Below are 27,638 nucleotides of genomic sequence, written 5' to 3' on the forward strand. Positions count from 1 at the left end.
TACTTCAGTGAAACGGAAAATAATTTTAAACTATAGGTGCGACGAAATTTTGGACTCGCTGGCAATCGGAGAGCGAAAGTCGACCTGTGTACACGTCAATTTGTTTCGTGACGGCGACGGGGGTATTTATTCTTAAACCGTGTAAAGATGACTAAAAAACGTTACCCATTTACTTGAAAAAGAAAACATGTCAATGAATATATTATTATTGTTACTAATAGAACAATAAAAAGAACATTAATGGACGCTTGTTGGATTAATATGACAAATTATATTTCATTCGGCACGCGTCATTTGCACAATCCGTGCATCGCCTAGCCACGATCTTTTTAGACCATGCCTCAACTGAGGTATAGCCTTAAAATTATTGTTTTGAATAAAAGTTTTTTTTTTTTAAATTGCGTGCTTTCATTTAGAAATTATAATTTTCAGTATATATTAACTTCTTCGATTAGTAATATAGTCGCCGCCATGACACATACATAGATACACATTATGTACCTTAATAGTGATTCGGGGGTCGAGTGTTCGAATTTCTTTCCCTGTGTAAAATATAGGGGTTGATTTTTGAAGCAATAAGTGTGCCTATTTAAACCCAGGAAACAGATATTGACAATAACCGAAGACACTGTTTATAATTGATCCTCGTAAAAAAATATTCAAAAAATAATTTCAGCGATATAAAAAATAACATGATACGTATAATATAATATATATATAAGACAAGAGTACGCGATGTAATAGACGTTGCCAAACAGCTGAAATGGAGATGGGCGGGGCACATTGCTCGCCGAAAGAACGGCCGCTGGACAAATGCCGTCATCCAGTGGTACCCAAGGGGTACGAAACGGCCACAGGGTCGCCCTAAAAGCCGCTGGGTTGATGAACTGGTAAAGTTCGGCGGAAATACGTGGCAGCGAACGACACAGGACCGAGAGAGTTGGAGAAAGCTTGGGGAGGCCTTCATCCAGCAGTGGATTGACCCCGGCTGATGATGATATATATATATATATATGCATAAAAGTGTGATAAAGGTAACACAAAATTATTGTTCAAAAGTACACCGAGTATACCTAACTAAATAATTTATAAAAAAGTTCACCCGAGTGGCACATTATATCGATATCCGAAGCAATTTGGTTGAAGGTTTTGCCCTCCAAATAGGCTGGTTATTTCTGCACCTTGGGAGAACTAACAACTGAATGCACCCTCTTATTGAAAGGGTTATAGCAAAATGGTGGCAGTGCTATTTGCAAATATTATTTTTGCATTGATATCATTTCAATTAGGGATTGCAATACCGAATGAAAAAGTCAATACCGGTTTTTCGGTATTTTTTATTGAATACAAGTATTAATACCGGTATTTCTTAAATATAAAAAAACAGAAGTAGGTGCTTATCAATAAATATAGCGGTGAAAATATTTTTAAAATATTATTTTATAGCAAAAACCTACATATCTACCTACATTTATTGTGTTGACGTTTAAAAATATGTATTGATCATAATTATTGTAGAACTAGTGATTTTTTACAAATAATTTGAATATGTTGATAATTTTAACTAAAGCCATCAAAGTCCATCAAGTACAAATAAGTCTGGCTGCAGGAAAAGCTTCTTAAATTCAATGCTTGTACAGACGTCAATAATTATAGAATAATTGAACATTTTTGTCACGGATGTTTTCTATTTCGAAATAATATTATGATAATTCATCGCGATAGTTACTATATTTGATGAAATTTGTTTTATTATTTTTTCACCTCTGTTGGATTCACTCAATATATTTGCATTTTAGCAGCACATAACTTATCTAACCTAAACTAACCCAAACTAACAAATAATCCAGTTTATCGGCTATTTTCAAAATGCGTTTTCCGCTGTATCCGCTTTAACCGAACAGTACCGACATAACTTATAGCTCATTTTCAAAAACGTGAACGAGTGTGCTTTCTTAATACCGAAAATTCCGGTATTTTGGATTTTTAAAACCGGTATTTCGGTATTGATAAATACTGGAATACCGGTTTTGAAACACCGGTATTGCAATCCCTAATTTCAATGACATAGCTTAGGAATTTCTTACCTTAATACAATATCATATAATACGAAGTCCTTTGCAAGGCCGTTACTAAGTATCACATATCAGTGTGTGGTAGATAGATGAAAAGAAGGGAAACATACCTGAAACAAAAGAAAAAAATATTGAAAAACAATTCTTATTTACCAACAAAATATATTCTCAGATCAGATATGAAAGATTTCTTACAGGCAAGTGAGTGTATTAGAATCATTATTGGGATGGGCTACATTTTTTAAAAATAAAAAAATAAGCTTTTCGAAAGATTCTATTTCCTTGCATTGTGTAATAATATTATATAATTAACATGCCAGACTCCCTGGATGATTTCTTATTAAGCAAGATGGAAATAATGTTGTTTGCATATTTCGAGTGGGAGCTAGCCATTGGCTATTTTTACTGCTAACGTATATCCACTTGAAAATCGATTAAACTGATATTATTAATTTAAGAAAATATATTTTTACATCGTTTATAGATACTAAGCTTTTACATCCATACATTAATAACAGTTTTTTAACGTACCCAACCACCTTTTCAATTTTATTTTTACTCATATTACGCTGTATTTTATTACAACGTTTTTCTTAGGTCGTATTCTTATTTGTCCGGTGGTTCTTTGCCCGGTAAAAATCTTGCAATCGATATTTAACTAACTTCCCGACAAGCTTGACATTTGAAACTTTTAGAATATAACAGAACACGATGCCAATGCATTTTTAATACTTTTAGCCATCTTTAAGTAGAATTGAATTCATTTTCAGTTAATTCTGTTTTGTATGAAAAGTTATTTCGACACCATTATTGGTTGCTAAGCGGATGGTCCTAGCAACTAAATTATTGATATATACGTGCGTTACTATGACAATCAATATGACATGTCAAAATGACATTTCAGTATTATTTCTATCAAGTACATTTTTTTTTGATCGTTTAAGCTAGCAAGTCAAGTTTATATGATTCAACAAAAAAAAATTAAAACGTTGTAGGTACGAGTATATAAAAAGTTCTTTTTATCATGTAATTATTATTTAAATATTGTTAACACATATTTTTATGTCATTTCGTGAACGCTGAAAATTTGTAATTTGTCATGTTTATTATATAAAATAAATAAATTTTATGATGTTTTTTTTAACGACAATTCTTCAACTATTATTGGTCGGTGCATGTATCTATAGTCTAAGGTCGGTGCAGCTCGGGAAAAATATTGGCGCCGGTCGAGAATCGAACTCACATCCATCGGATTCCAGCTAATGTGTTTTACTAATTTAACCACCTGCACCATACCTAATCGCGACAATATTAACAGATATCTGTGCGTTCAACCATCTTTATGTGATTTTTTTCAAGATATTTTTTTCTAATAGGTATATTAAAAGAATGCTACATTCATACATTAAATAAAAAAATGTTTGACTTCAAAAAAATAAAGGATTTCGAGACGTGGGTTTACTGTAGAATCCTTAGGATATCATTGAAATAAAGAATTCTTAACGATGTAATACTCAAAAGAATGGGTTTTAAAACTATTCATTGTGTGGAAAGAAAAATTTTAAGTCTTCAGTCACACAAATAAATGAAATAAATTAAATTTCAAGATGTATTTCATATGAGCCACGAAAAAAAATGATACCTACCAATTGAATAAACTTTATCGTATGTAACAGGTAGATAATACATATTTATGAATTGTATGTATGTACGCAGATACTTACATAATATAAAACTAGTTTTTTTCTATAAAACTAGTTTTTTTTCTTTCTATAAAACAAAAGCCCTGTATTCTACCATATCCAGATTCTTATTTTATAACAAGAGGACGGTAGACTAATAATTTAGTTATTTGGAGTAGAACTCGACAGGTCCTCGAGGCACCGAAGTGGGCATGAATGGTTTTCTCTTTATCAAAAAGTTTGGGCAATCATGCACTATAAACCGTTCGGTCTTTCTGTATTTCTCAAACGGTGTCTCGAATCATGACGTCCACAAATTCATAAAGTTTTCTAAGATCAAGAATTGAGGTGTCTAATTCCAAAAAGCGATAAGTCTACATTTGGTCAAAATCGAGAAAAAAATACGCACGTATTCTTCGTATAATTTACTGTACTAATCTATAAATTCCACAACGCGACATAACCCTACGAAAAAAAATATTTTAAGTCTCGATTTATTACAAAAAGCGCCTAGTCCGTGTTTCATATTATTTAAAGCTTGGTTGATTTCGCGCGTGTTTAAGTCAACCAATAAGGGAACGTTCACTATTGAAAAGGGCGTCTCCCATGCTGTAGCATCTGGTAAACCCAAACTCATGGCAGTGCCAAGGAAATATGTGCCTTATGCGGCATAAATTAAAAAGTGAGGTACAAGTAGCGCTATGTCCAATTTTATTTTGCCTATATTTATTACATTTAAAAGTTTATCGGCTGAAACGAATTGCCATTCGTTCTTATTTCGACATAGAATGCAACGGAAAAAATAATATCACGTTAAAACAAATAATTGAAGCTTGAAACATAAGTTTCCCGAAAATATTGAATTGTGGACTTGTCGCTTTTTGTAATTAGACGCCTCAATTACAAACTAATTGATAGTAGACATGTGTAATTCTTTTATATTCAAAATATTTCTGGCGATATAAACTTTGTGCCAGATAGTGGCTGTGGGCGGTTTGTTGACGTATAGGTCACGCGTTAGCCCAGTCGCACAATGAAAATCGTCTTGACTGGGAGATTATCATAAATCAAAACTGGGCACAACGTTTCAACTTTCTTTAGTGCGCATAGTCGAGACCATATCGGGACCGTAACGTCACACGGCCAGTCAAAATAAATGACTATTCTGGATTAGTACGGTTTTCTTTTTTCGACTATGTCCAATTCTAATAGGATCATATGGGCCTCCACAGAGTGGAGGTTTGTATTAACAGATTTTGTTTTTACGAGAAATGGATGTCAGCTAAGTGCTCAACCTATTACGTCCATACTCTGACTCATACACAAATTGAAAAACAATATGTGTACTTGCCAGACCCACAACGTTATCGGCCATAGGGCAGGGGTCGGCAGAAGCGGCTCTTTGCATAGACGTTTGCGGCTCTTCTGACATAAACTCCAATTTCACTACATTTTCCGTAATGCTTTGAATATATTGTTGCAAGGGAAAGGAAACATCGCATATACATTATTGGAAGAAGTACAGTGCTTTGAAAATAAACTACAAGTTCTCACCGAAGATATAGAATGAGGTGAATTACTCCACTCCACGAATTTAAAGCATTATCGTGACGAAACTGCACTTGGTTTCATGCAATTAATTTTAGCAGCGTATTAAGAAAAATGAAGAACAGTTTTGGTGAACGTTTACACCAGCTCAGGGCAAACAAGACTACACTAGCTTCTATCGTACATCCTCTCAAAATAAATGTCGCTAAACTTAACTTGACACCGTTCAACACAGGTGCTGGTTCATTCCAGATGCAGTAAATAGATTTAAAAAGCAAGGAAATGTGCAGCAACAAATTCACAGATCTGACCATCCGCTTGGAAGAACTCGAAAGAGAGAAATCCAATTTGATTTCTAAACACAAGTGGACAGCTATAAAACAACTGTCTAACATAGAAACAATAATATTTGATACATGAATAGTTTGCCTGAAACATATGATGCGTTAAAAAAACTAGCTTTTGGCATTCTCACAATCTTTGGTTCTACATTTATATATGCGAACAAACATTTTCATCTATGAATCAAATAAAAAATAAACTTAGACGCAGAATAACGGATGAAAATTTACAATCATGTATTCAATTAAAAATAAGTAGCTATTTGCCAGATATAGTAATGCTATTAAAAGCGATGTATGGACGCCGTTCTAATTATTTTTTTTAATAAAAAATCATGAACTTTCCCCGCCCCCCTAAAATCCATACCCATATACATAATATGTATATTACATATATGTGGCTCTCTGGTACCTTTGTTATCCTGTTTTCTTGACAATTTGGCTCTTCTCACTTGACAAACTGCCGACCCCTGTTATAGGGCAATGCGTAATATATGACATATATTATTAACAATGATAATAATACTAATGAATTCAAATTTTATGTATAAATACATGTCGATTTCTTCACTTAACAATCGAAAAATCAAACACCAGATAAGGAATTCCTATAGAAAACTTAATGCTTGTTAAAAGTTTTATAGGCAGCGGGCGGGGTGGTTCAACCATTCAATCGAACATGAGTGGGGTATGGGAGACGGCGGTGAGGGTAGTTATATTGAGTGTGGAAAGCTCCCATTCTATGAGTTGCCATCCCTCAGTTGAAAAACACACACATCATAAGATAAAATAATACGGGTTATGTTTTACTTGAAAAAAGAAACGTATGAAGGAATTTTCATTGCGTACTTCTACTGAATATACACTGATGAACGATAGTCTTTAGAAAATAACTTCACTTAACAGATTCGTAAGAACTTCTGCGTTAACTTTCATTATATTTTAACATCTTTAGTACGTCATTTGTCTGCCGTGTCTTTCAACAATTTTTCAATCTGCACAAGGACTCCACTTTACTTATATTCTAAATTAGCTATTTCGCGGATTAACATGCACTCGTTCCTGATATATTATTCCTACAACATGTCAGGTAGTAAATACATCATCGTCATTGATTACGATTTTTTATTGCTGTTTAGATCAGTTTTGACTAAATATGATATACACATATTATTATGTAAGTATACCAATGCTGTGCGGTGTCTTTTGAAATCAGACATACTCTTCAAAAGTCTATCTTCCAATTTTGAAATACATTATTTATACTGAAAACTCGATGACAATATATCAAAATAAATAAATAAATGTAGTGATGCTGTCATTAATTCAAAATTAAATTATTAGTTGACAACGCAATGTCAAAATAAAGGGGAACTACTTGCAAAGCATGAAAAATATTCTACCAAATAGCTAGTATCACACTATAGCTCATCTGCTCTCATAGATAGCTGTACCAGGTAGCTGATATTGAATTAATCTATTGGTTTTCTGCATACTCAAACTATCACATAGATATTTTGGCATAATTAAGGCGTGCAGCGCATCTATACTATATGGACTGCACGCCACTGGCACCTAAGGTGGTGACATTTGTAAGTATGTATTCAATTGCGGATTTATCAGAGAATCGATGCAATGATTTATATAATTTATTGTCAAATTGCATTAACACATTTGTACCAAATTTGAAGTCTCTGTTAGTTGGAAGCTGCGTGCGAAAGTGAGTTAGAACATTTCAAATATCTTTCTAGTTTATCAGCTATAAAAATGGGTTTATACTCGGGTTTATAAATTCTCAGACAATGGTAGGTCAGATTAAACTAGGATTTTACAGCAAGCCTAAGAAGTTCATCATTCGTTATTAGGCCGTCACATAATTAGTAATAGTAGTGTAGTTTACCAATAATTATGAATATCAAACACATTCCCAGGTCGCAAAAAACGACTCAGTTGGAATCTTAAATCCATAACAAATTTGTATAGGTATTGGCATCTTCAGGCACTATGCGAACTCACCAATTCTATAGGTAAATCATTCTACAGTGGCACCATGGGTACGGAAAAGGCGACTTGCAGTTGTAGTGGTATTGTCTGTTGGCATTAAATCAGGCATTGCAGCAAACAAATTCCAATACATACGCGAAATGCCTATGGTGCCATTGTCGAATGATTTACCTATGCCTAAATACACACTGACAGTCAGTCAGACAAAAAACGACCCAAATGAAATATGTAGATTTTTTTTTTCTAGTACAAAACTTAAATCCATTAGAATTTAAATTCAAGTTCCATCAAGCAGTCGTATTAATATGATAATATATAATATAATATAAAAAATAGTTTTAATCATTACATTTTTATACGTGTCTCGGAATGTGTTGTTTATGCTAAAAATACTAATGAATTAATGTAAATACATAGTACTACATAAAAAATGACAGGTGACTTATAACCAGAGGACAACGAACGGGTGGTCATAAATAAATGTGACAGACTATTTATAATGTAAGACTAGTAATCAAAATAGTAGATTCACAAAAATAATATTGATATTTATTTATTGGTCAGATTGTAGATTGATTGACACTATAATTCCACATCTTTATATCTTTTTCAGAAGAATAAATTCTGTGAACATTTCGTACGTTTTTATGGGTATCCATTATTCAATATGGAGCGTGAACTATCAGAACTCTGTAATCACGTTTCAGGTACGTATGTCAGAGGAATTCAAACTTTTATTGTTTAAAATATTTTTTACAATTTCAAGTAATTTAACCAATGACATTATTAATGGACGACTCACTCAATACAGTAGCTAGCAAGTAAATTCGCGCATTCGCATGTATAAGTAGACGTCACGCAATTCCATTATGCGATATCACGCATCGGGAATTTATAGCAATATGACCTTTATTGTAATGGCGTTAGAGCAGTGTTTCTAATGTCAATGCTCATTTGAGTGAACCCGTTCGAACCAAACCATTCGGCAGACCCAACAAAAAGCATCAGGAATTTATAGCAATATCACCTTTATTGTAATGGCGTTAGAACAGATTATGCCATTCGGCAGACCCGACAATAAAGTTAGTGTCATTTTTTTTTCCAGATGATTCGTCCATATTAATGTCATTGAATTTAACAATCAAAATTGCTATTTATTTATTTAAGAAAACAAAACATTGTGGACATAACAAATCTAAATTTTAGACGTTTTAGACAACATGAGATTTACATTTTTACAAAATATTACCCTCACAATGTATAATATATATAGAATATATTATATAATATTAAAAAAAACATACTTAGGGTTTGCAATACCGAATGAAAATATCAATACCGGTATTTCTTATTAAATACCTACCGATATTCGTTAAAATACATAGAAAAATCAGAAGTATCTATGAATAAACATAGCTATAATATATTAATATTTTATAGCAAAAGTATCTAAGTAGGTACTAGATAATAATAGAACTGCTGATTTTTACAAATACATTGAATTTGATTTCATAATAAACATTTCTGAAAGTAAATAGAAGTCCGCATTTTATTTTGTGTTTTAGGTATTTTAAGACCTGAAATTAAAAATGGTAGTCCATCTCTCTTGTATCGTTATTTAAATGAATAAATTTTGATCTATCAATGAATATCGTCTTCATTCGAAATATATGCTTCCTGGCATCACCAGTGTTTCTACACTCAATTTAATAGGCAATTGAGGAAAAGGAATAGCATTAAATTCATCTTTTACATACTCAATAACAATAATAACTACCGGTTTTTTGTAATATTTAAAACCGGTATTTCGGTATCGATAAATATTCGAATACCGGTATTGCAATCCCTAATAATACTAGTATCCGATAATAATGCACTTTCCTTTGTAAGCCAAGTTGTGCTTTTAAATAATTCAACTCACGATTTTACTCGTACACTTCCGGGCTATGTGTTAATCATACAAATCAGCTGTTGACATGATTTCAATAGGTACGTTATTTATAGAATTAATATCAATTGAATGGTAAGTAATATTTTGATTCTTGTTTTCAAACCGATTGTTAGTTTTCTGCGCGTCTGGTCCAGTATTGTCAGTCAATGAGCTATTTTCAATGGTCGGCGGGCGTCGGCACGGCGAGAAAAAGCAATTTGAGGAAAATATATCACGTTGCACCAACACTCACGAGTCACGGTCACCGGCCTTTGCACTCATAGAACGCTGGCTTTTAGCATTATCGCGTTGGGTTACATGTGATTTGTACGGAAACATTTATACGAAGAAAATTGGACGAAACCATGAGGCAGAATCACAAAATAATACTGAAAAATCATTTAAGGTGACGCATCAGTGAAACGCCAAATAATTTTCAACTGTACGCGCGACAAAATTTTGGACTCGCTGCCATTCACTGAGAGAATGTTGACCCGGGAACACGTCACTTTGCTGCGTGATGGCGACGGGTCAATTAATTCTAAAATCGTGTAAAGATGACTAAAAACGTTACCCATTTACTTTAAAAAGAAAAAATGTCAATGAATATATTATTATTGTTACTAATAGAACAATAAACAGAACATAAAATGGACGTATGTTGGATTTATATGACAATTAATATTTCGTTTGACAGGCGTCATTTTCACCCGCCACCCGCAATCCGCGCATCGCCTAGCGACGATCTTTTTAGACCGTGCCTCAACTAATGCATGGCCTTAAGCTTAATTATATATTTATTTTTAGTATTTTGTTTATAGTCCAGTCAATGAATATATTGTAGAGTGCATGGAATATGCGAGAATTTTTGACTTCAGGACTTTGTTAGGAGTAGTTAGTAGGTAAACATACTAAAAGTCCCCGCCCCTGGGACGTGAGCAAGGCGGGAGGGAGGTCGAAAGGTCCCATTTTTTGGTTTTTCGCTTATATCTCGGAAACGGTGCATGTAGAAAAAAAATGTGTCAAATAAAAATGAAAGTTAATTAAATTTCCTATAAAATTGTCTCTTTACATATTTGTCGAATTCCCAACGGTTTCCGAGATTTACATTAATGCATTACCCATACCCAGACACTCCGCACTTTGAGTATAGTGATGATAATGTTTTAACCTTACCTTATAACTAAGGTTGCTCACCTACGTTTTATTGCGTTATATCACATCCATAAGCGGTTATCGAAGGCACGGATCTAACGATCATAATTATTAGAATTGTTAAGTGTTCGTTTGTATACTGTTTTTTAGAGATACATCAGAATATTCAACCAAACATTGGATGCTTCAGCTGGTTGCACCAATTCATCAGTGCCAAGAGTCTTCCACTGACACAGGTCTTGCGTGTCGTAGAATGCCGAGATGAGGTGGACAACCTGTTGGGAAGGCTATTCAACAACCAAATCATCCGGGTGACGATCCTCAGTCATGATGTTCTGACGAAGAAAAAGAAGTAATATCCCATTCATCTAAATTATGTATACTTTTTTCATTCCTGGGGTCCGGACCCAAAATCTTTGTGTTCACGTCTGAATCCTACATACACTCAAATGTAAATTTCATAAAAAAACAATATCTATGAATACCGTGCTAACCCATTTCATTATTTCAAGTAAAAGCTATAGTTCTTGAACAGATCATAACATAACTATTGTAAAGAATTTTTAAGAAAGCTTTTGAACAAAAACAAATAAGAATGGCTTTATTTATATTCTTCTTTTTTCCGAAATTTAATGATCGCATCGAGCCGTATTACCGATGTTGTCAACTCAAGTCGTTATTCGGTTATTCCAACCAACAAAAAAACAGGGTTACGAAAATACGTCGCGCTAAAATCGAATTTTTGAGTATGCTAAATAAAACCCTCACACGTTTTTTGGAGACATGTATGATCATAATTGATACGATCACAAAATGGTAGCAATATTTTCAACCAAAATAACGAATGTTTACCCCACCTCATTGGACTACATTTATGTAATAACTACTCTCCTTCTTCTTTCTCGGCACTACATCCCGGGGCGGGATTTGGCCTCCTCTACAATTGTCCTCCACACGCTCCTTTCCCTGGCTGCTCCTCTCCAGTCTCCAGCCCTCCCCATCTTTCTCCAGTCCTCTTCGATACAGTCAGCCCACCTCTTCTTTGGTCTGCCCCTAGACCGTTTCCACTGTGGGATCCACTTGGTCATGATTTTTGGCGTCCTGTGCTCAGGCATTCTCTCAATGTGTCCAGCCCACCTTAGTCTTTGGGATCGACGGAATTTCACCACCGTTTCATGTTTTATTAACTCTTCTAACTCGTGGTTCATTTTTATCCTGTAACTTCCATTTTACAATGTGGCCAGTTTATGTTCTTCCCTTTGAATGAGGCACCATGTCTCACAGCCATAGGTAGCTACTGGTCGAATAACTGTTTTGTAGATAAGCAGTTTGCTATTCTTGCTTAGGATTTTCGAACTCAGTAGACCCTTACAGGCGTAGAAGCACTTATTAGCAGCTATGAGTCGTGTGTTCACCTCTTCTGTTGTTTTATTGAGTGTGTTTAGGTTAAAGCCCAGGTACGTGAAGCTCTGAACCTCTTCCCATACCTGCTGCTCCACACAGATATTTCGAGGTGGACCCTGCTCTCGCGTGGATTCCATGTATTTTGTTTTACAGAATAAGTACAATAACTACACAAATGTGATAGTATGCATCTTTGGCATGTAGTCAAAATGTCATATTATAATATTATGCCATAGTCAGGTTAGTCAATTTATAGTCGCGGGTCAAAGAACCAATATAATTGTTTGCCAAAATACGAGTATTTTCCACAAAGCGTTTTTCCTTCAATTTCATTACATACCTATCCTAAAATTCTGATAATAATACAATACAGTGATTTTAAGATATACATATTAAATTCATAATATTACAATAAATTATCATGAATAATCAGAAAGTAATCGTTAAATCTCCTGAAAGCATATTATTTTAATGATTTTATTTAGACATTTTTGCTCGATGGCTTCTTTTTCTAGATACTTCTCCCGACTTTCACCACGTGGCCCATACTTTTTATATCATATTATCTACATAATATTATTTGTAGTAAATAATTGACGCAGTCAACCCTTTTACATGCTATATTCTGCTTATAATAGGATTATAATGTGAATGCTTTGGTTCCGGTACAAGTCGAACATATTTCATATTCGAAATGGTCATACATACATAATAATATTATGTGGAACAAAACTATCGATTTATAACAATAGTTACGCATTAAATAGTTTGTGTTTATCACTGATTCAGTAAATTCAAATTTTTGTTTAAATGCGTGCCGCTTTTGAAAAATGCTTAGTACGATAACAGTGTGAAGTTTACTACAAACGAATCTGAAATGCGAAGACCTCAGCTAATTTAATCATTAGTCGTAGTACGTAGCACTTTATCACCTTCGTTTTCATATAACAATTTTAAATGAAGCTACCTACTAGTCATGTTGATTTTAAGGTTGGCAACCGTCCGAGCTGCAACCGTCAAAGTAAACTGTTCATCAAAGAGATCTGTCCATCTGTGCAGCTCTGTGATCTGTGCAGCCAAGGTTAAATTGACTTAGTCCAAGGAAAATAAAGCCCTTCTCTTTTGCCGCAGTGTTGCAGTTGGTGTAAAAGAGAAAACCAATCTAGCGTCCTTATTGTATAATATAATAGATAAAATATGTATAGGCTCAACACTATACATATTTTGAGATAAGGCATATTTGCAACGTGACAGGGTTTTAAGTTTTTCATATTTTTAAGTTCTCTCTATAAATTAAAATTCAAATTGTTTATATAAAAGTTTTTTTAAACGTCCATGACTGTAGGTACTATATACCAAATTGGCATAAAAATATTTCCTAAATCTTTTAAAGAGGGTATAATACTTTCATATCCCATTTCTTTTTGCAAAAGGTTACGATATCTCTTTTTGTTTGAATTCGAGACGAGTTATTGATAAGCGTTGAAAAATAATAATACTGCCGACAGCTATCTGGACAATGAAAGAAATATCCTTCGACTGGAAGAACATTAATTCTGAAATAATACAATGGGAACTGCCGATGGCAGAATTACGCGCGGAAATAGACAAAAAAAGCAATCGTTCCGCGTTCCACCGAATCAAAGCAAACTAATTTCAAAAAAACATCAAAAGAAAAAAAAACTCATTTAAGGCCACTGAAAGATTGAATGTTTTCGGACTCCTATTGTCACGGTATCAGAACTATAAGTAGATAATGCAATGTCATTATCAAATGATTTATATTATCTATTGCTTGATGAAGGATTTGACATTGACTTATTTGCGTCATGTCCCACATTATTTGACATAACCTAGTTTTAATGTTTTCAATTTCAGCCACCGTTTTTTTTTTTAGTTTAATTTAATTTATAAAATTCATAAAGAATCAAAATATCCGTTAGTGCATTGTTTTTATCTGCTAATAATATCCAGGTCGAAATCAAAACAATGAAATATAACAATAGCAGGTACAGCGAAACGCATGGAAGCCCATTTAATTAGCTGGAAAACGATAGTAGGTATTTACCGTAATAATAACATCGAAAAAAAACGATTGCGTTCAACCGGAGGCTCTCTTAGTACAGTGCGTAAGGCACTGGCTTTTCATCCGTCGGCTCTGGGTTCGATTCCCAGTGAGGTATCTAATAACAAAAACCACCAGGTCTACATAACATGGTCAAAATCCAACAAAATTACGTCCGTATTGTTTGTGCGAGCTTACACAATCAGTTTTCTAAAACGTAACGATTTAGAGAAACCAATTATTTAAATGTAGCAAATAGGGGTAATCAGCTAATATAAATGTGCATATTATTTTAGTTTTAAAATATAAATACGATTGAAAAAATAAACTAAGTTTAAAACTAACTAGTAGTTACCTACGTCTAACGCACAAACACGTAATTTTCCATTAATATTGAACTGTGCAGTTTCTGTTATTGGAAGATTCAATTTGTGAGATTTCTTGAAGCCCTGGTGTTTTATTGATTCACTTCTACTAATACACTAATGTTTCACTGTACTATTAATTGTCATTAACTCATTACTAACAAACGCTACATTCTACAATCTTGTAAATTATTATCTATTGAATAAAACATTGTTTAATTAATATAATATAACCTTTGTATTATATTATATACTATATTAACCCAAGCCCCCATAATACTTTCACAGAGTGCATACTTCGGCATAACAGAAGTGCAGTGTCATCTACATCGTTATTAGCATACGATTTATATTTGCTGCTAAATAAATGATTTGACATTGACTTATATGAGTCATGTCCCACATTACATGACAAAACCTCATTGTTTACTTACATACTTCTGATTCCAATTTCAGACACCGCACGGGCGGCTAGTACTCAGGGCGAGTACTGGTCTAGACTCTAGCTAGACAACTCGTTGCCACGCCTCCGACGTCATTAATATAATTACGAGCCTTGAAGTATAGATGGGAAGAACAGATCATCGTTGGACAAATCTTATCAAGAAATATAACAAATATCTAAACCCCCCTCCGATCAATTGATGAAAGAATCATGTTTAGCGGAACTAACTAACTAGCGGCTAGAAAGACTAAGGACCAAGAAGAGTGAAAACAGCAAAAATATGCCTTCATCTAGTAGTGAATCAAGAGTCATGAAGTGATGATGACATATGTATTGTTTACTTCCGTAAATAGAACATATAATTATAATAAAAATTGTAATACCAAAATATTACATTATATCATATAGCATGTAAGTGAAATATCATAGGTATGCTGTTGGTTATGTGAATGACTTCTTATAATTCAACCAAGATTCTAATCAGCGTCGGACGAATGCGATTCGAACCCATTGGTGCATAACAATTGGCACCCGACCTGTTGCCGTCATGCCTCGCCGATCAAAACGAATGCTGTCCAACACCTAAGTGATCTAATGAACGAGCATCGATCGAATCGTATTTGCTAATATTGAGGATTTTATTGTCTAACTAAAGACATATTAAAGATATTCATACATTATCGGTGTGGAGAATTAAAAGACGGAATTGATTTATATTTAAAATTATCGACAATTTGTTATCTTCCAAACATGTTCAAAAATAGTTTTCTATATTTGTTTGGTTTACCGCTAACATTTCAAAGATTTTCAGCAACCCCCGGGAAAATTTGTTTTTTCCCTTCTTATCGTGCCATCCCCTAACAAAGGTGGGCCACCATCAGCGTGATCATTTATTTATCATTTATTGCTACTAGGAACAGTATGGTGGAGCTGCACACCTACCACTCACGGGGGTTCTTAAGTCATTATATGCGGCGTTACTAGAAGAATTTTCGACAATGGTTTGAAATCCCACATAGCGATCGGGTGACAAACAACTTAGTAGAATTAGATCCCCATAATAGCATCATAATTTATTGTTCGTGATAGAATTAAAGGATTAAACTTCGTATTGTCCCATCGGTCTTTCTCCACAATTATAATAGAGCACGAAAGTAATTCGCGATTTCAATAAAAAGTTAAAAAAAAAAAAAAACGCAATTATGCATTTCCGTGAATCATGAATCGACAGTTAACAGTTAAGGCTATACCTCAGTTGAGGAATGGTCTAAAACGATCGTGGCTAGGCGATGCGCGGATTGCGGGTCGCGGTTGCAAATGACGTGCATGCCGAACGAAATAAAATTTGTCATATAAATCCAACATGCGTCCATTTAATGTTCTGTTTATTGTTGTATTAGTAACAATAATAATTATATTCATTGACATGTTTGCTTTTTCAAGTAAATGCGTAACATTTTTAGTCATCTTTACACGATTTAAGAATTAATACCCCCGTCGCCATCACGAAACAAATTGACGTATTCACACCTCGACGTTCGCTCTCCGATTACCAGCGAGACCAAAATTTCGTCGCGCCTATTGTTGAAAATTATTTGCCGTTTCACTGATGTATCGTCTTAACAGTTAACACCATAAACGGAAAAAAAGGTTTAAAGTAAAACTGCAAACGTTCCTATACTGAACTGAACCGAAATGAATGTATTAAAAAAACGAATTTCCATTTGCGCTGCTAAGCGGAGCACTCAAGCTTCTCAGCATAGCAAAATCTTACGAGAGATGGCTAAATAATAACCATTCCTAGTCAAATTAACCCTGTTATGGTTCAAACTCTTTAAAAAAAAAAAAAAAAACAACAACACGTATATGTTTGTCAGTCACAAGATTGGAACCCATATTCACGGCTTCAAAAATGAGCGATCTACTAACTGTCTAACCAAATCCAACTAACCAACTAACTAAATCCAACTAACTATAGAGTATAATAACTAAATATAAACAATGTTTGCAAATTTTTTGCAGTACGTTAAGAGTGTCGCCCATTTATGATATTGTGAAACAATAAAAAAAAATGCTGACACACACACTACCACGCTGATCATCCCTTGCCTGTGTAAAAAAATCAATGCTTTTCTCTATTGGAAATTTGCCCAGATTGTGGAGGTCAAAGCCACGGTGATATACAAATTTACTCTGCTTTAAAAGTTTCTCTCACATTTCGAGCGCGTCCGCGAATGCTTCTATGTATGCGTGACTCAGATATGGTCAACATTTTCGAATGAAATTTTCATAATAAAAGAAATTTAAAAACTGTGGCATAGCTAAAAAATGTGAATTTCTATTATTTTTTTTAATAGGTATAAACATTGACATGATAAATGGGCATATCCTCAGGATATTTTTTAAGATATTGAGCCGTTTCAGAATAAATCCAGGACCTTATAACTTCCAAAACAGCCGTCAACAAAACAAATTACCGTCTGATTATCGCTTTGGAAGTGTATTTTAAGATTCCAAATATTAATTCCCATATTGACTCCCATAAAATGCCAAGATGGTGGACAAATTTTCATTTTTTTTTTATATAGTGACCATCTGATTTGACTGATTACAGTTTACATATGATTTTATTTTCCTGTATACGAATTCGTAGTTAAACTTGATAGTTGATAGAAATACCTAGATGGAGGCAAAAATCAAATTGTTCCATTTTTGTAGCTTAGAAACATAGCTTTATGTAGATAGATAACTATCATCATCATCATCATCATCATCATCGTCAGCCTGAATCTATCCATTGCTGGATGAAGGTCTCTTCACGCTGCTTCCACTTCTCTCAGTCCTGTGCGTTGCGTTGCCACGTACTTCCGCAGAACTTTATCATTTTATCGATCTAGCGGCCTCTAGGTCTACCTTGCGGACGTGTTTTACCTCTTGGATACCACTGGATGACTAAATTTGTCCAACGATTGTCTCTTCTTCGAGCTATGTGTCCAGCCCATCTCGATTTGAGACTTGATGGATTCTATTACAACGCAAACCCTTGTCTGCTCATTTCTCTTTTTGTCCTTTCGCGTTATGCCCAGCATGCACCTCTCCATACCATACCCACATAGAATTAATACGAATATTCTACATTTATTTTTGTATAAGTAATTTAATCGGTAACTCAGCGTTTTGCTTTAGCCGTAACAATTTTTAGCTGCATTTCATGCAACGATTTGCATTTAACTGACTGAGTTTTTACAACTCGTTTTTACAGTCAAACAGTCTAATAACATCTTTCTTACAGTAATTTTAATATGGGTCGCAGGGTGAGAATTTTCATTTTCGAATGTCCTCAAAATGATTTCTGCCATTATTAGATAATTAAGAAACAAAATATGTACCTATTAATTATACGTAATTTAATAATGATCAGGAGTCAGGACCTTCACTTCACATGACTCCAATGAAACATTCTTGTCAGTTAAGAATGCTAGTTTTAAAGCAGATTAAACGGGTCCTGGTCATTTTTAAAGTAAGTACGTATAATAAATACCTACTACATATTGTGGGTACAAGTCGGTTATGGGGAAGCCAGCGGCAAACACATTTTGAAAATATCCGATATACTGGATAATTTGTTAGGTTAGGTTAGGTTTTCATTCTTGAATTCATGAATTTTGCCAAAATCGGTTATCACAATTAGCGCCGTTCCCGTCTGGCTTCCCCATAACCGACTTGTACCATATTGTGTTATGTTTTAATTTATAAAATGTATTTAAACTAGTGCAAACCAAAAAATATAGATGCTAACGGATTTAAATTCAAATTCCATCAAGTACCTTGCATCGATAGTATTAATATCAAAAAAATATAGAACGATAAAACACTGAACAAACAAAACAAAAGGTTATTGTCGATTTTTTTTAAACATATTATGTTTGCACAAGTAATCGAAAAAAATGTTCTCCGCGGCTGGCAAACACTAAAAGCTCTTTGATGACATATATTTAGATCGGAATATTCTCAGAATGGGCCAGTGCAGCGGCACGCGACGATCGAGAGGGGCCATCTCGAGACCGCGTTATATCGTTTGATCTTGACTTTTTACCATGTCAGATTTCAAGGGTCTCTTGAAGGACTGTTCTAAGAAAAGACCTTCGTTAAAGCCGAGCCTGTAGGGTCACTTGATGGGTCTAAAATATTATAATCTTTCGCTGATCGAGCGAACTACACTTGCAGTGCACACTTGAAATTTAGATCAATGTTGGGGACACCCAAGTGTTATTTGGACGATACTAGCGTGAATCGTTTAAAATTAGCAAAAACCGCAGTATTTTGGGATAATTTTCGGTAAAATACGTTCACTACAGTGCGATTTTTATATCAAGTCTTCTACGTCACCAGTGTCGTTTTTGGAACTAAAACACAACATCCGTATTTATTTTTCTCGCTAACAATACATTCCCGCGCTCATAATAATTCATTGTGTTCGATATCGCGTGGAGTCTTATTAACATTAAAATGTCTAAACCGTTTCGGGAGCAGACTAAGTGCATCCATCATTGTAAATGAATTATGAGGAGGAGAAATAGAGATGGAATATAAATATTATAAATGTTACAAAATAATAGTATAAATATATCAAATTCTACAGGTGAATTTATTGATCGATAGTTATTTTCGTTGTCACACCATTATCAACATATAAAATTTAAAAACACCTCAGATATTATACTTACTTCAAGTACATACTGGAAAAAATCTTTCAAAAAAATACGACACCAAGCGTGACTCGAACCCGCATTCATTGGATTCGTGCTAATCGCAGCCATGTAATTCCGCCGAACCTTCATATTACTTCGACAATCCAGCGTATTTTGGGGCGGCCTATGAATCGGGTACCACTGGATTATCACATTTGTCCAGCAGCCATCATGTCTACGAGCTTCGGCAACTATTAAGGCATAATATCCTTGTTTTTTAGTATGAATTAAAAACTCAATTTTAATTGCGCAATGCGAATAGCAGCAACGCTACATTCATTTGTTTTAACAGGTTTTGTCACCGAATATTTAATTGAAATAATATATTTCTAAAATGGAATATCTGGCCTGAAAGCAATGTACTCGTACACATCAAAATCAATACCCCTTACGAGTTTGATATAATAAGTCATACTATAATTATTAATAATTCTCTTTATAACATGTATACTGAATAGCAACCCGTACATGTCACACATCATCATTATGAGTTATGTGCATTCGCATCGTACAAGCTTTTCTTTAAATCCTGGAGTGCGCAGGTTCTAACCTGCTGGGTGACGTATTTCTTTTAAAAGATTTTTTCTATCGGATATATATTTATATGTATGAATATTCAATAGAAGAATATTACATTCTTAAATCTTAAGAATTATTTGTTGAATACTTGTTATTCTTTATAACGTGGGAATAATTGTCATATTATTTTATCTGTGTTTTACATTACAGTAGCATAAAAAAATATTTTTTACAAAAAAAAAAAAAAACGAATTCATCTTAGCGAATATTGTCGCGCCTCAAGTGTCCATTTAAAAATCACAATGGTAAAAAGGCGTTGTTAATTGAAGACCGTGTACCTACCCGCAGCCCTTACATTAAAATAGCATTAATTATTAACACCATTTTACTGCAAGGGGAGGCTTTATTAATTTTCTTACTTCTTCAAATAGCATCTGCGTACCCCCTCACCGCTGAATATTTTTGCGCAATGGCTCTCTTGTTCTTGTTTTATTATATTGGGGGAATGATAAAAGCAGCGCTGACAAAGGGGGGGGGGCAGCCAAAAGGCCATTAACAAAGTTGGGGTACTTTAAGAGTTCAGACCCGCGTCTTTCCACCCGCAAGACGTTCTGACGCATTGGCGTTTTCCGACCGAGTCCGCAGGTATACTTCAAGGTTTCAACCTCAAAAACTATATACCTAAAATAACACAGTTTTGGGATAATTTACAATAATTCTACAATAATACATTGTACGATAAGCAACAAGCATTTCCACAGTTTCGAACAAGTTAGTTTCTTGTTAAATAATTTGAAGTCTGTGTCTGGTTATGTACCAAACTATAGGTACCAAATTCTCTTATGTGTTAAATAATATATTCCTATCGGTGATTGAAGAACATCGTCGTCCTTTCGGGGTAAACTTAACGAGTAGATAGCTCTCATCAGCAATCCAACCCTCCCCCTCCATAAAAAATATAAATAAATTTTAACTAAACTTTCCCAACATAAAGTCCCTTTTATATGAAGAATATAAATATTTTATTTTGCGGTATGTACCTATACGTATATTATTTTATTAAATAAATATATTCAACCTTTGTTATTCCACGGAAAAATTCAAAAGGCATAACATCATTACCTTAATATTGTACAAATAAAAAAAAACTATTTAAACTATTTATAGTATTTTGGTTCATCACACTTATCATAATTTATCCCACTACAACCCTTGGTGAGTCTTGGCCTCCGCCAAAAACTTCTTCCATCCAGGACAATTCAGTGCCGACACTCTCCAGTTGCTTTGACCGAGCATTCTTAAATCTCCTGTGGTGCTGTCCAGCCATCTCAATCTCGGCCTTCCAGGTTTTCTCGTGCCCTCGGGAGTTGCGTAGATAACCCGCCTTGCTGGTAGGTAGGTGTATCCTCCGACATTCTACGCACGTGACCGATCCCAGGCAGTCTTTGCATTTTCATATTCCACGTGATCTTTTCACTCCCATAAAGTGTGTACAATTCCTCATAATACATCGGCCCCCAAATGCCACCTTCTTGAATAGCCCCAAAGATTCTTCTAAAAACTCCACTCTCAAAGATATCTGTATTTCTATAATCTTCATTCACGATACCAATAAAGAATTGAGACGGTTCCCTGCATATTTGGAAAGGTTAAATAAGTTTTATATTATAAATAGTAAAAATAAATGTTGCTATAAAAGTAGTTTCATCTATTATAATAGGCATGTCTAACTTTGAAGTAGCAATTTTGGGTATTTATTGCACTCATCGTCAAACTATTATCATATTGTGTAAAGAGCATATTGCGCGACGGCAAGAAGAAAGGCTTAATTTAGATCGCGGGTAATCATATCTTCTCTTTCTCTCACTCGTGCGGCAATCGTAAGTGATGCAATATGAATTAACTGATATGACGAGGTCAAGCGGGCTTCTTGAAAACGACTTTCAAGTAAGCCGGTTGAAAAAATAAAAACATGAATGGTTAATGCTTCTAGGTTAAAAACCCATTCAGCGATCTACATGTTAGACATGCCCGATATATAATATACCTGTTTAATTTGTATAAAACTAATTAATATGATAATTTAAATTGTTCCCACATTTATGTTAATACGTGTAGGTACATTTCAACACTCCAACAAAAATAGAGAAATGGCCCCAATTCAAGTTTTGCGAAAGTAATTGGAAACGCAATTCACGGAACCGGGAAGATCCATACCATACCCACATAGAATTAATACGAATATTCTACATTTATTTTTGTATAAGTAATTTAATCGGTAACTCAGCGTTTTGCTTTAGCCGTAACAATTTTTAGCTGCATTTCATGCAACGATTTGCATTTAACTGACTGAGTTTTTACAACTCGTTTTTACAGTCAAACAGTCTAATAACATCTTTCTTACAGTAATTTTAATATGGGTCGCAGGGTGAGAATTTTCATTTTCGAATGTCCTCAAAATGATTTCTGCCATTATTAGATAATTAAGAAACAAAATATGTACCTATTAATTATACGTAATTTAATAATGATCAGGAGTCAGGACCTTCACTTCACATGACTCCAATGAAACATTCTTGTCAGTTAAGAATGCTAGTTTTAAAGCAGATTAAACGGGTCCTGGTCATTTTTAAAGTAAGTACGTATAATAAATACCTACTACATATTGTGGGTACAAGTCGGTTATGGGGAAGCCAGCGGCAAACACATTTTGAAAATATCCGATATACTGGATAATTTGTTAGGTTAGGTTAGGTTTTCATTCTTGAATTCATGAATTTTGCCAAAATCGGTTATCACAATTAGCGCCGTTCCCGTCTGGCTTCCCCATAACCGACTTGTACCATATTGTGTTATGTTTTAATTTATAAAATGTATTTAAACTAGTGCAAACCAAAAAATATAGATGCTAACGGATTTAAATTCAAATTCCATCAAGTACCTTGCATCGATAGTATTAATATCAAAAAAATATAGAACGATAAAACACTGAACAAACAAAACAAAAGGTTATTGTCGATTTTTTTTAAACATATTATGTTTGCACAAGTAATCGAAAAAAATGTTCTCCGCGGCTGGCAAACACTAAAAGCTCTTTGATGACATATATTTAGATCGGAATATTCTCAGAATGGGCCAGTGCAGCGGCACGCGACGATCGAGAGGGGCCATCTCGAGACCGCGTTATATCGTTTGATCTTGACTTTTTACCATGTCAGATTTCAAGGGTCTCTTGAAGGACTGTTCTAAGAAAAGACCTTCGTTAAAGCCGAGCCTGTAGGGTCACTTGATGGGTCTAAAATATTATAATCTTTCGCTGATCGAGCGAACGACACTTGCAGTGCACACTTGAAATTTAGATCAATGTTGGGGACACCCAAGTGTTATTTGGACGATACTAGCGTGAATCGTTTAAAATTAGCAAAAACCGCAGTATTTTGGGATAATTTTCGGTAAAATACGTTCACTACAGTGCGATTTTTATATCAAGTCTTCTACGTCACCAGTGTCGTTTTTGGAACTAAAACACAACATCCGTATTTATTTTTCTCGCTAACAATACATTCCCGCGCTCATAATAATTCATTGTGTTCGATATCGCGTGGAGTCTTATTAACATTAAAATGTCTAAACCGTTTCGGGAGCAGACTAAGTGCATCCATCATTGTAAATGAATTATGAGGAGGAGAAATAGAGATGGAATATAAATATTATAAATGTTACAAAATAATAGTATAAATATATCAAATTCTACAGGTGAATTTATTGATCGATAGTTATTTTCGTTGTCACACCATTATCAACATATAAAATTTAAAAACACCTCAGATATTATACTTACTTCAAGTACATACTGGAAAAAATCTTTCAAAAAAATACGACACCAAGCGTGACTCGAACCCGCATTCATTGGATTCGTGCTAATCGCAGCCATGTAATTCCGCCGAACCTTCATATTACTTCGACAATCCAGCGTATTTTGGGGCGGCCTATCCATCGGGTACCACTGGATTATCACATTTGTCCAGCAGCCATCATGTCTACGAGCTTCGGCAACTATTAAGGCATAATATCCTTGTTTTTTAGTATGAATTAAAAACTCAATTTTAATTGCGCAATGCGAATAGCAGCAACGCTACATTCATTTGTTTTAACAGGTTTTGTCACCGAATATTTAATTGAAATAATATATTTCTAAAATGGAATATCTGGCCTGAAAGCAATGTACTCGTACACATCAAAATCAATACCCCTTACGAGTTTGATATAATAAGTCATACTATAATTATTAATAATTCTCTTTATAACATATATACTGAATAGCAACCCGTACATGTCACACATCATCATTATGAGTTATGTGCATTCGCATCGTACAAGCTTTTCTTTAAATCCTGGAGTGCGCAGGTTCTAACCTGCTGGGTGACGTATTTCTTTTAAAAGATTTTTTCTATCGGATATATATTTATATGTATGAATATTCAATAGAAGAATATTACATTCTTAAATCTTAAGAATTATTTGTTGAATACTTGTTATTCTTTATAACGTGGGAATAATTGTCATATTATTTTATCTGTGTTTTACATTACAGTAGCATAAAAAAATATTTTTTACAAAAAAAAAAAAAAACGAATTCATCTTAGCGAATATTGTCGCGCCTCAAGTGTCCATTTAAAAATCACAATGGTAAAAAGGCGTTGTTAATTGAAGACCGTGTACCTACCCGCAGCCCTTACATTAAAATAGCATTAATTATTAACACCATTTTACTGCAAGGGGAGGCTTTATTAATTTTCTTACTTCTTCAAATAGCATCTGCGTACCCCCTCACCGCTGAATATTTTTGCGCAATGGCTCTCTTGTTCTTGTTTTATTATATTGGGGGAATGATAAAAGCAGCGCTGACAAAGGGGGGGGGGCAGCCAAAAGGCCATTAACAAAGTTGGGGTACTTTAAGAGTTCAGACCCGCGTCTTTCCACCCGCAAGACGTTCTGACGCATTGGCGTTTTCCGACCGAGTCCGCAGGTATACTTCAAGGTTTCAACCTCAAAAACTATATACCTAAAATAACACAGTTTTGGGATAATTTACAATAATTCTACAATAATACATTGTACGATAAGCAACAAGCATTTCCACAGTTTCGAACAAGTTAGTTTCTTGTTAAATAATTTGAAGTCTGTGTCTGGTTATGTACCAAACTATAGGTACCAAATTCTCTTATGTGTTAAATAATATATTCCTATCGGTGATTGAAGAACATCGTCGTCCTTTCGGGGTAAACTTAACGAGTAGATAGCTCTCATCAGCAATCCAACCCTCCCCCTCCATAAAAAATATAAATAAATTTTAACTAAACTTTCCCAACATAAAGTCCCTTTTTTATGAAGAATATAAATATTTTATTTTGCGGTATGTACCTATACGTATATTATTTTATTAAATAAATATATTCAACTTTTGTTATTCCACGGAAAAATTCAAAAGGCATAACATCATTACCTTAATATTGTACAAATAAAAAAAAACTATTTAAACTATTTATAGTATTTTGGTTCATCACACTTATCATAATTTATCCCACTACAACCCTTGGTGAGTCTTGGCCTCCGCCAAAAACTTCTTCCATCCAGGACAATTCAGTGCCGACACTCTCCAGTTGCTTTGACCGAGCATTCTTAAATCTCCTGTGGTGCTGTCCAGCCATCTCAATCTCGGCCTTCCAGGTTTTCTCGTGCCCTCGGGAGTTGCGTAGATAACCCGCCTTGCTGGTAGGTAGGTGTATCCTCCGACATTCTACGCACGTGACCGATCCCAGGCAGTCTTTGCATTTTCATATTCCACGTGATCTTTTCACTCCCATAAAGTGTGTACAATTCCTCATAATACATCGGCCCCCAAATGCCACCTTCTTGAATAGCCCCAAAGATTCTTCTAAAAACTCCACTCTCAAAGATATCTGTATTTCTATAATCTTCATTCACGATACCAATAAAGAATTGAGACGGTTCCCTGCATATTTGGAAAAGTTAAATAAGTTTTATATTATAAATAGTAAAAATAAATGTTGCTATAAAAGTAGTTTCATCTATTATAATAGGCATGTCTAACTTTGAAGTAGCAATTTTGGGTACTTATTGCACTCATCGTCAAACTATTATCATATTGTGTAAAGAGCATATTGCGCGATGGTAAGAAGACAGGCTTAATTTAAATCGCGGGTAATCATATCTTCTCTTTCTCTCACTCGTGCGGCAATCGTAAGTGATGCAATATGAATTAACTGATATGACGAGGTCAAGCGGGCTTCCTCGTGGTTAATTTGAAAACGACTTTCAAGTAAGCCGGTTGAAAAAATAAAAACATGAATGGTTAATGCGTCTAGGTTAAAAACCCATTCAGCGATCTACATGTTAGACATGCCCGATATATAATATACCTGTTTAATTTGTATAAAACTAATTAATATGATAATTTAAATTGTTCCCACATTTATGTTAATACGTGTAGGTACATTTCAACACTCCAACAAAAATAGAGAAATGGCCCCAATTCAAGTTTTGCGAAAGTAATTGGAAACGCAATTCACGGAACCGGGAAGAATAGTATCACAGTAGAGGTTATTTAATACTGCGATGAAAAAAAATTGATCCAGGTTGATTTTGATAGAATAATCTCCCGGCAGACGTTGATTTTGTTGGAAACGGTGAGAAAATAACGTGTGCTTAAAAAAATATTAAAAACTACTATTGAAACACATCAATTTCACTACCTATGTTCGGTAACGCCACTGTCCTAACAATAGGCAGGAAGGATTACTAGACCATCAAAAACTTTTAACTATGTTTCTGAACCATCACCTACAGTATGTTATCACGTCATGCATGAAGACACCATGTGCTATGTTCGAACTTACCGCATTGTCTTTTATTGACGAAGTGTCTATTATTCGGCCCTAGAATGTCTCCACGTCTACCCTTATCGTTAATGTGTTGTTTCATTTAGAAGGAATATACCTACTCACCGAGTACAGAATTGAAAGGTTGACATAATTTGTCATTGTTAATTATTAAACCTACAATGTTAACATTAACAATCTGAATAACTGAAACTCGTGTTATGTATACGCCCTTTTATACTATATTTTATTCCTTGTTATATTATTCTTTGTTACCCCTGTATAATATTGAGAAGCCCTGATGTATAATTATCAATACTTATCGTATTTACTCGTCGCGACATTATTTAAACTAACTAAGTGCTTTCCATTGTAATGTAACCAAACAATACTAAATTTCTAGCTAAATTACTTACTATCATAAACATACATCCCTGCATAATAAGTGCAAC

The 27,638-nt window shown here is 34.4% G+C and overlaps 1 protein-coding gene across 2 annotated transcripts in view; it reads right to left on the reverse strand.

Moving 5' to 3' along the window:
• The window catches only part of LOC147072888 (furin-like), a 580,379-nt gene that overhangs the window by 437,975 nt on the left and 114,766 nt on the right, over nt 1-27,638 (reverse strand). The window contains exon 2 of one of the 2 annotated variants that reach the window (XM_085945758.1): nt 1,578-2,185. The exons of the other annotated variant lie outside the window; for it this stretch is intronic. Within the exon in view, the coding sequence (XP_085801884.1) occupies nt 2,147-2,185 (39 nt within the window). The 3' untranslated portion in view covers nt 1,578-2,146. Of the gene's footprint in view, nt 1-1,577; nt 2,186-27,638 lie in introns of those variants that run through there. 2 annotated transcript variants of the gene reach the window in all.

The sequence above is a fragment of the Rhyacophila brunnea genome, unplaced genomic scaffold, assembly GCF_057557595.1.
Source record: "Rhyacophila brunnea isolate RB1 unplaced genomic scaffold, BYU_Rbru_1.0 scaffold_19, whole genome shotgun sequence".
Taxonomy (NCBI): domain Eukaryota; kingdom Metazoa; phylum Arthropoda; class Insecta; order Trichoptera; family Rhyacophilidae; genus Rhyacophila; species Rhyacophila brunnea.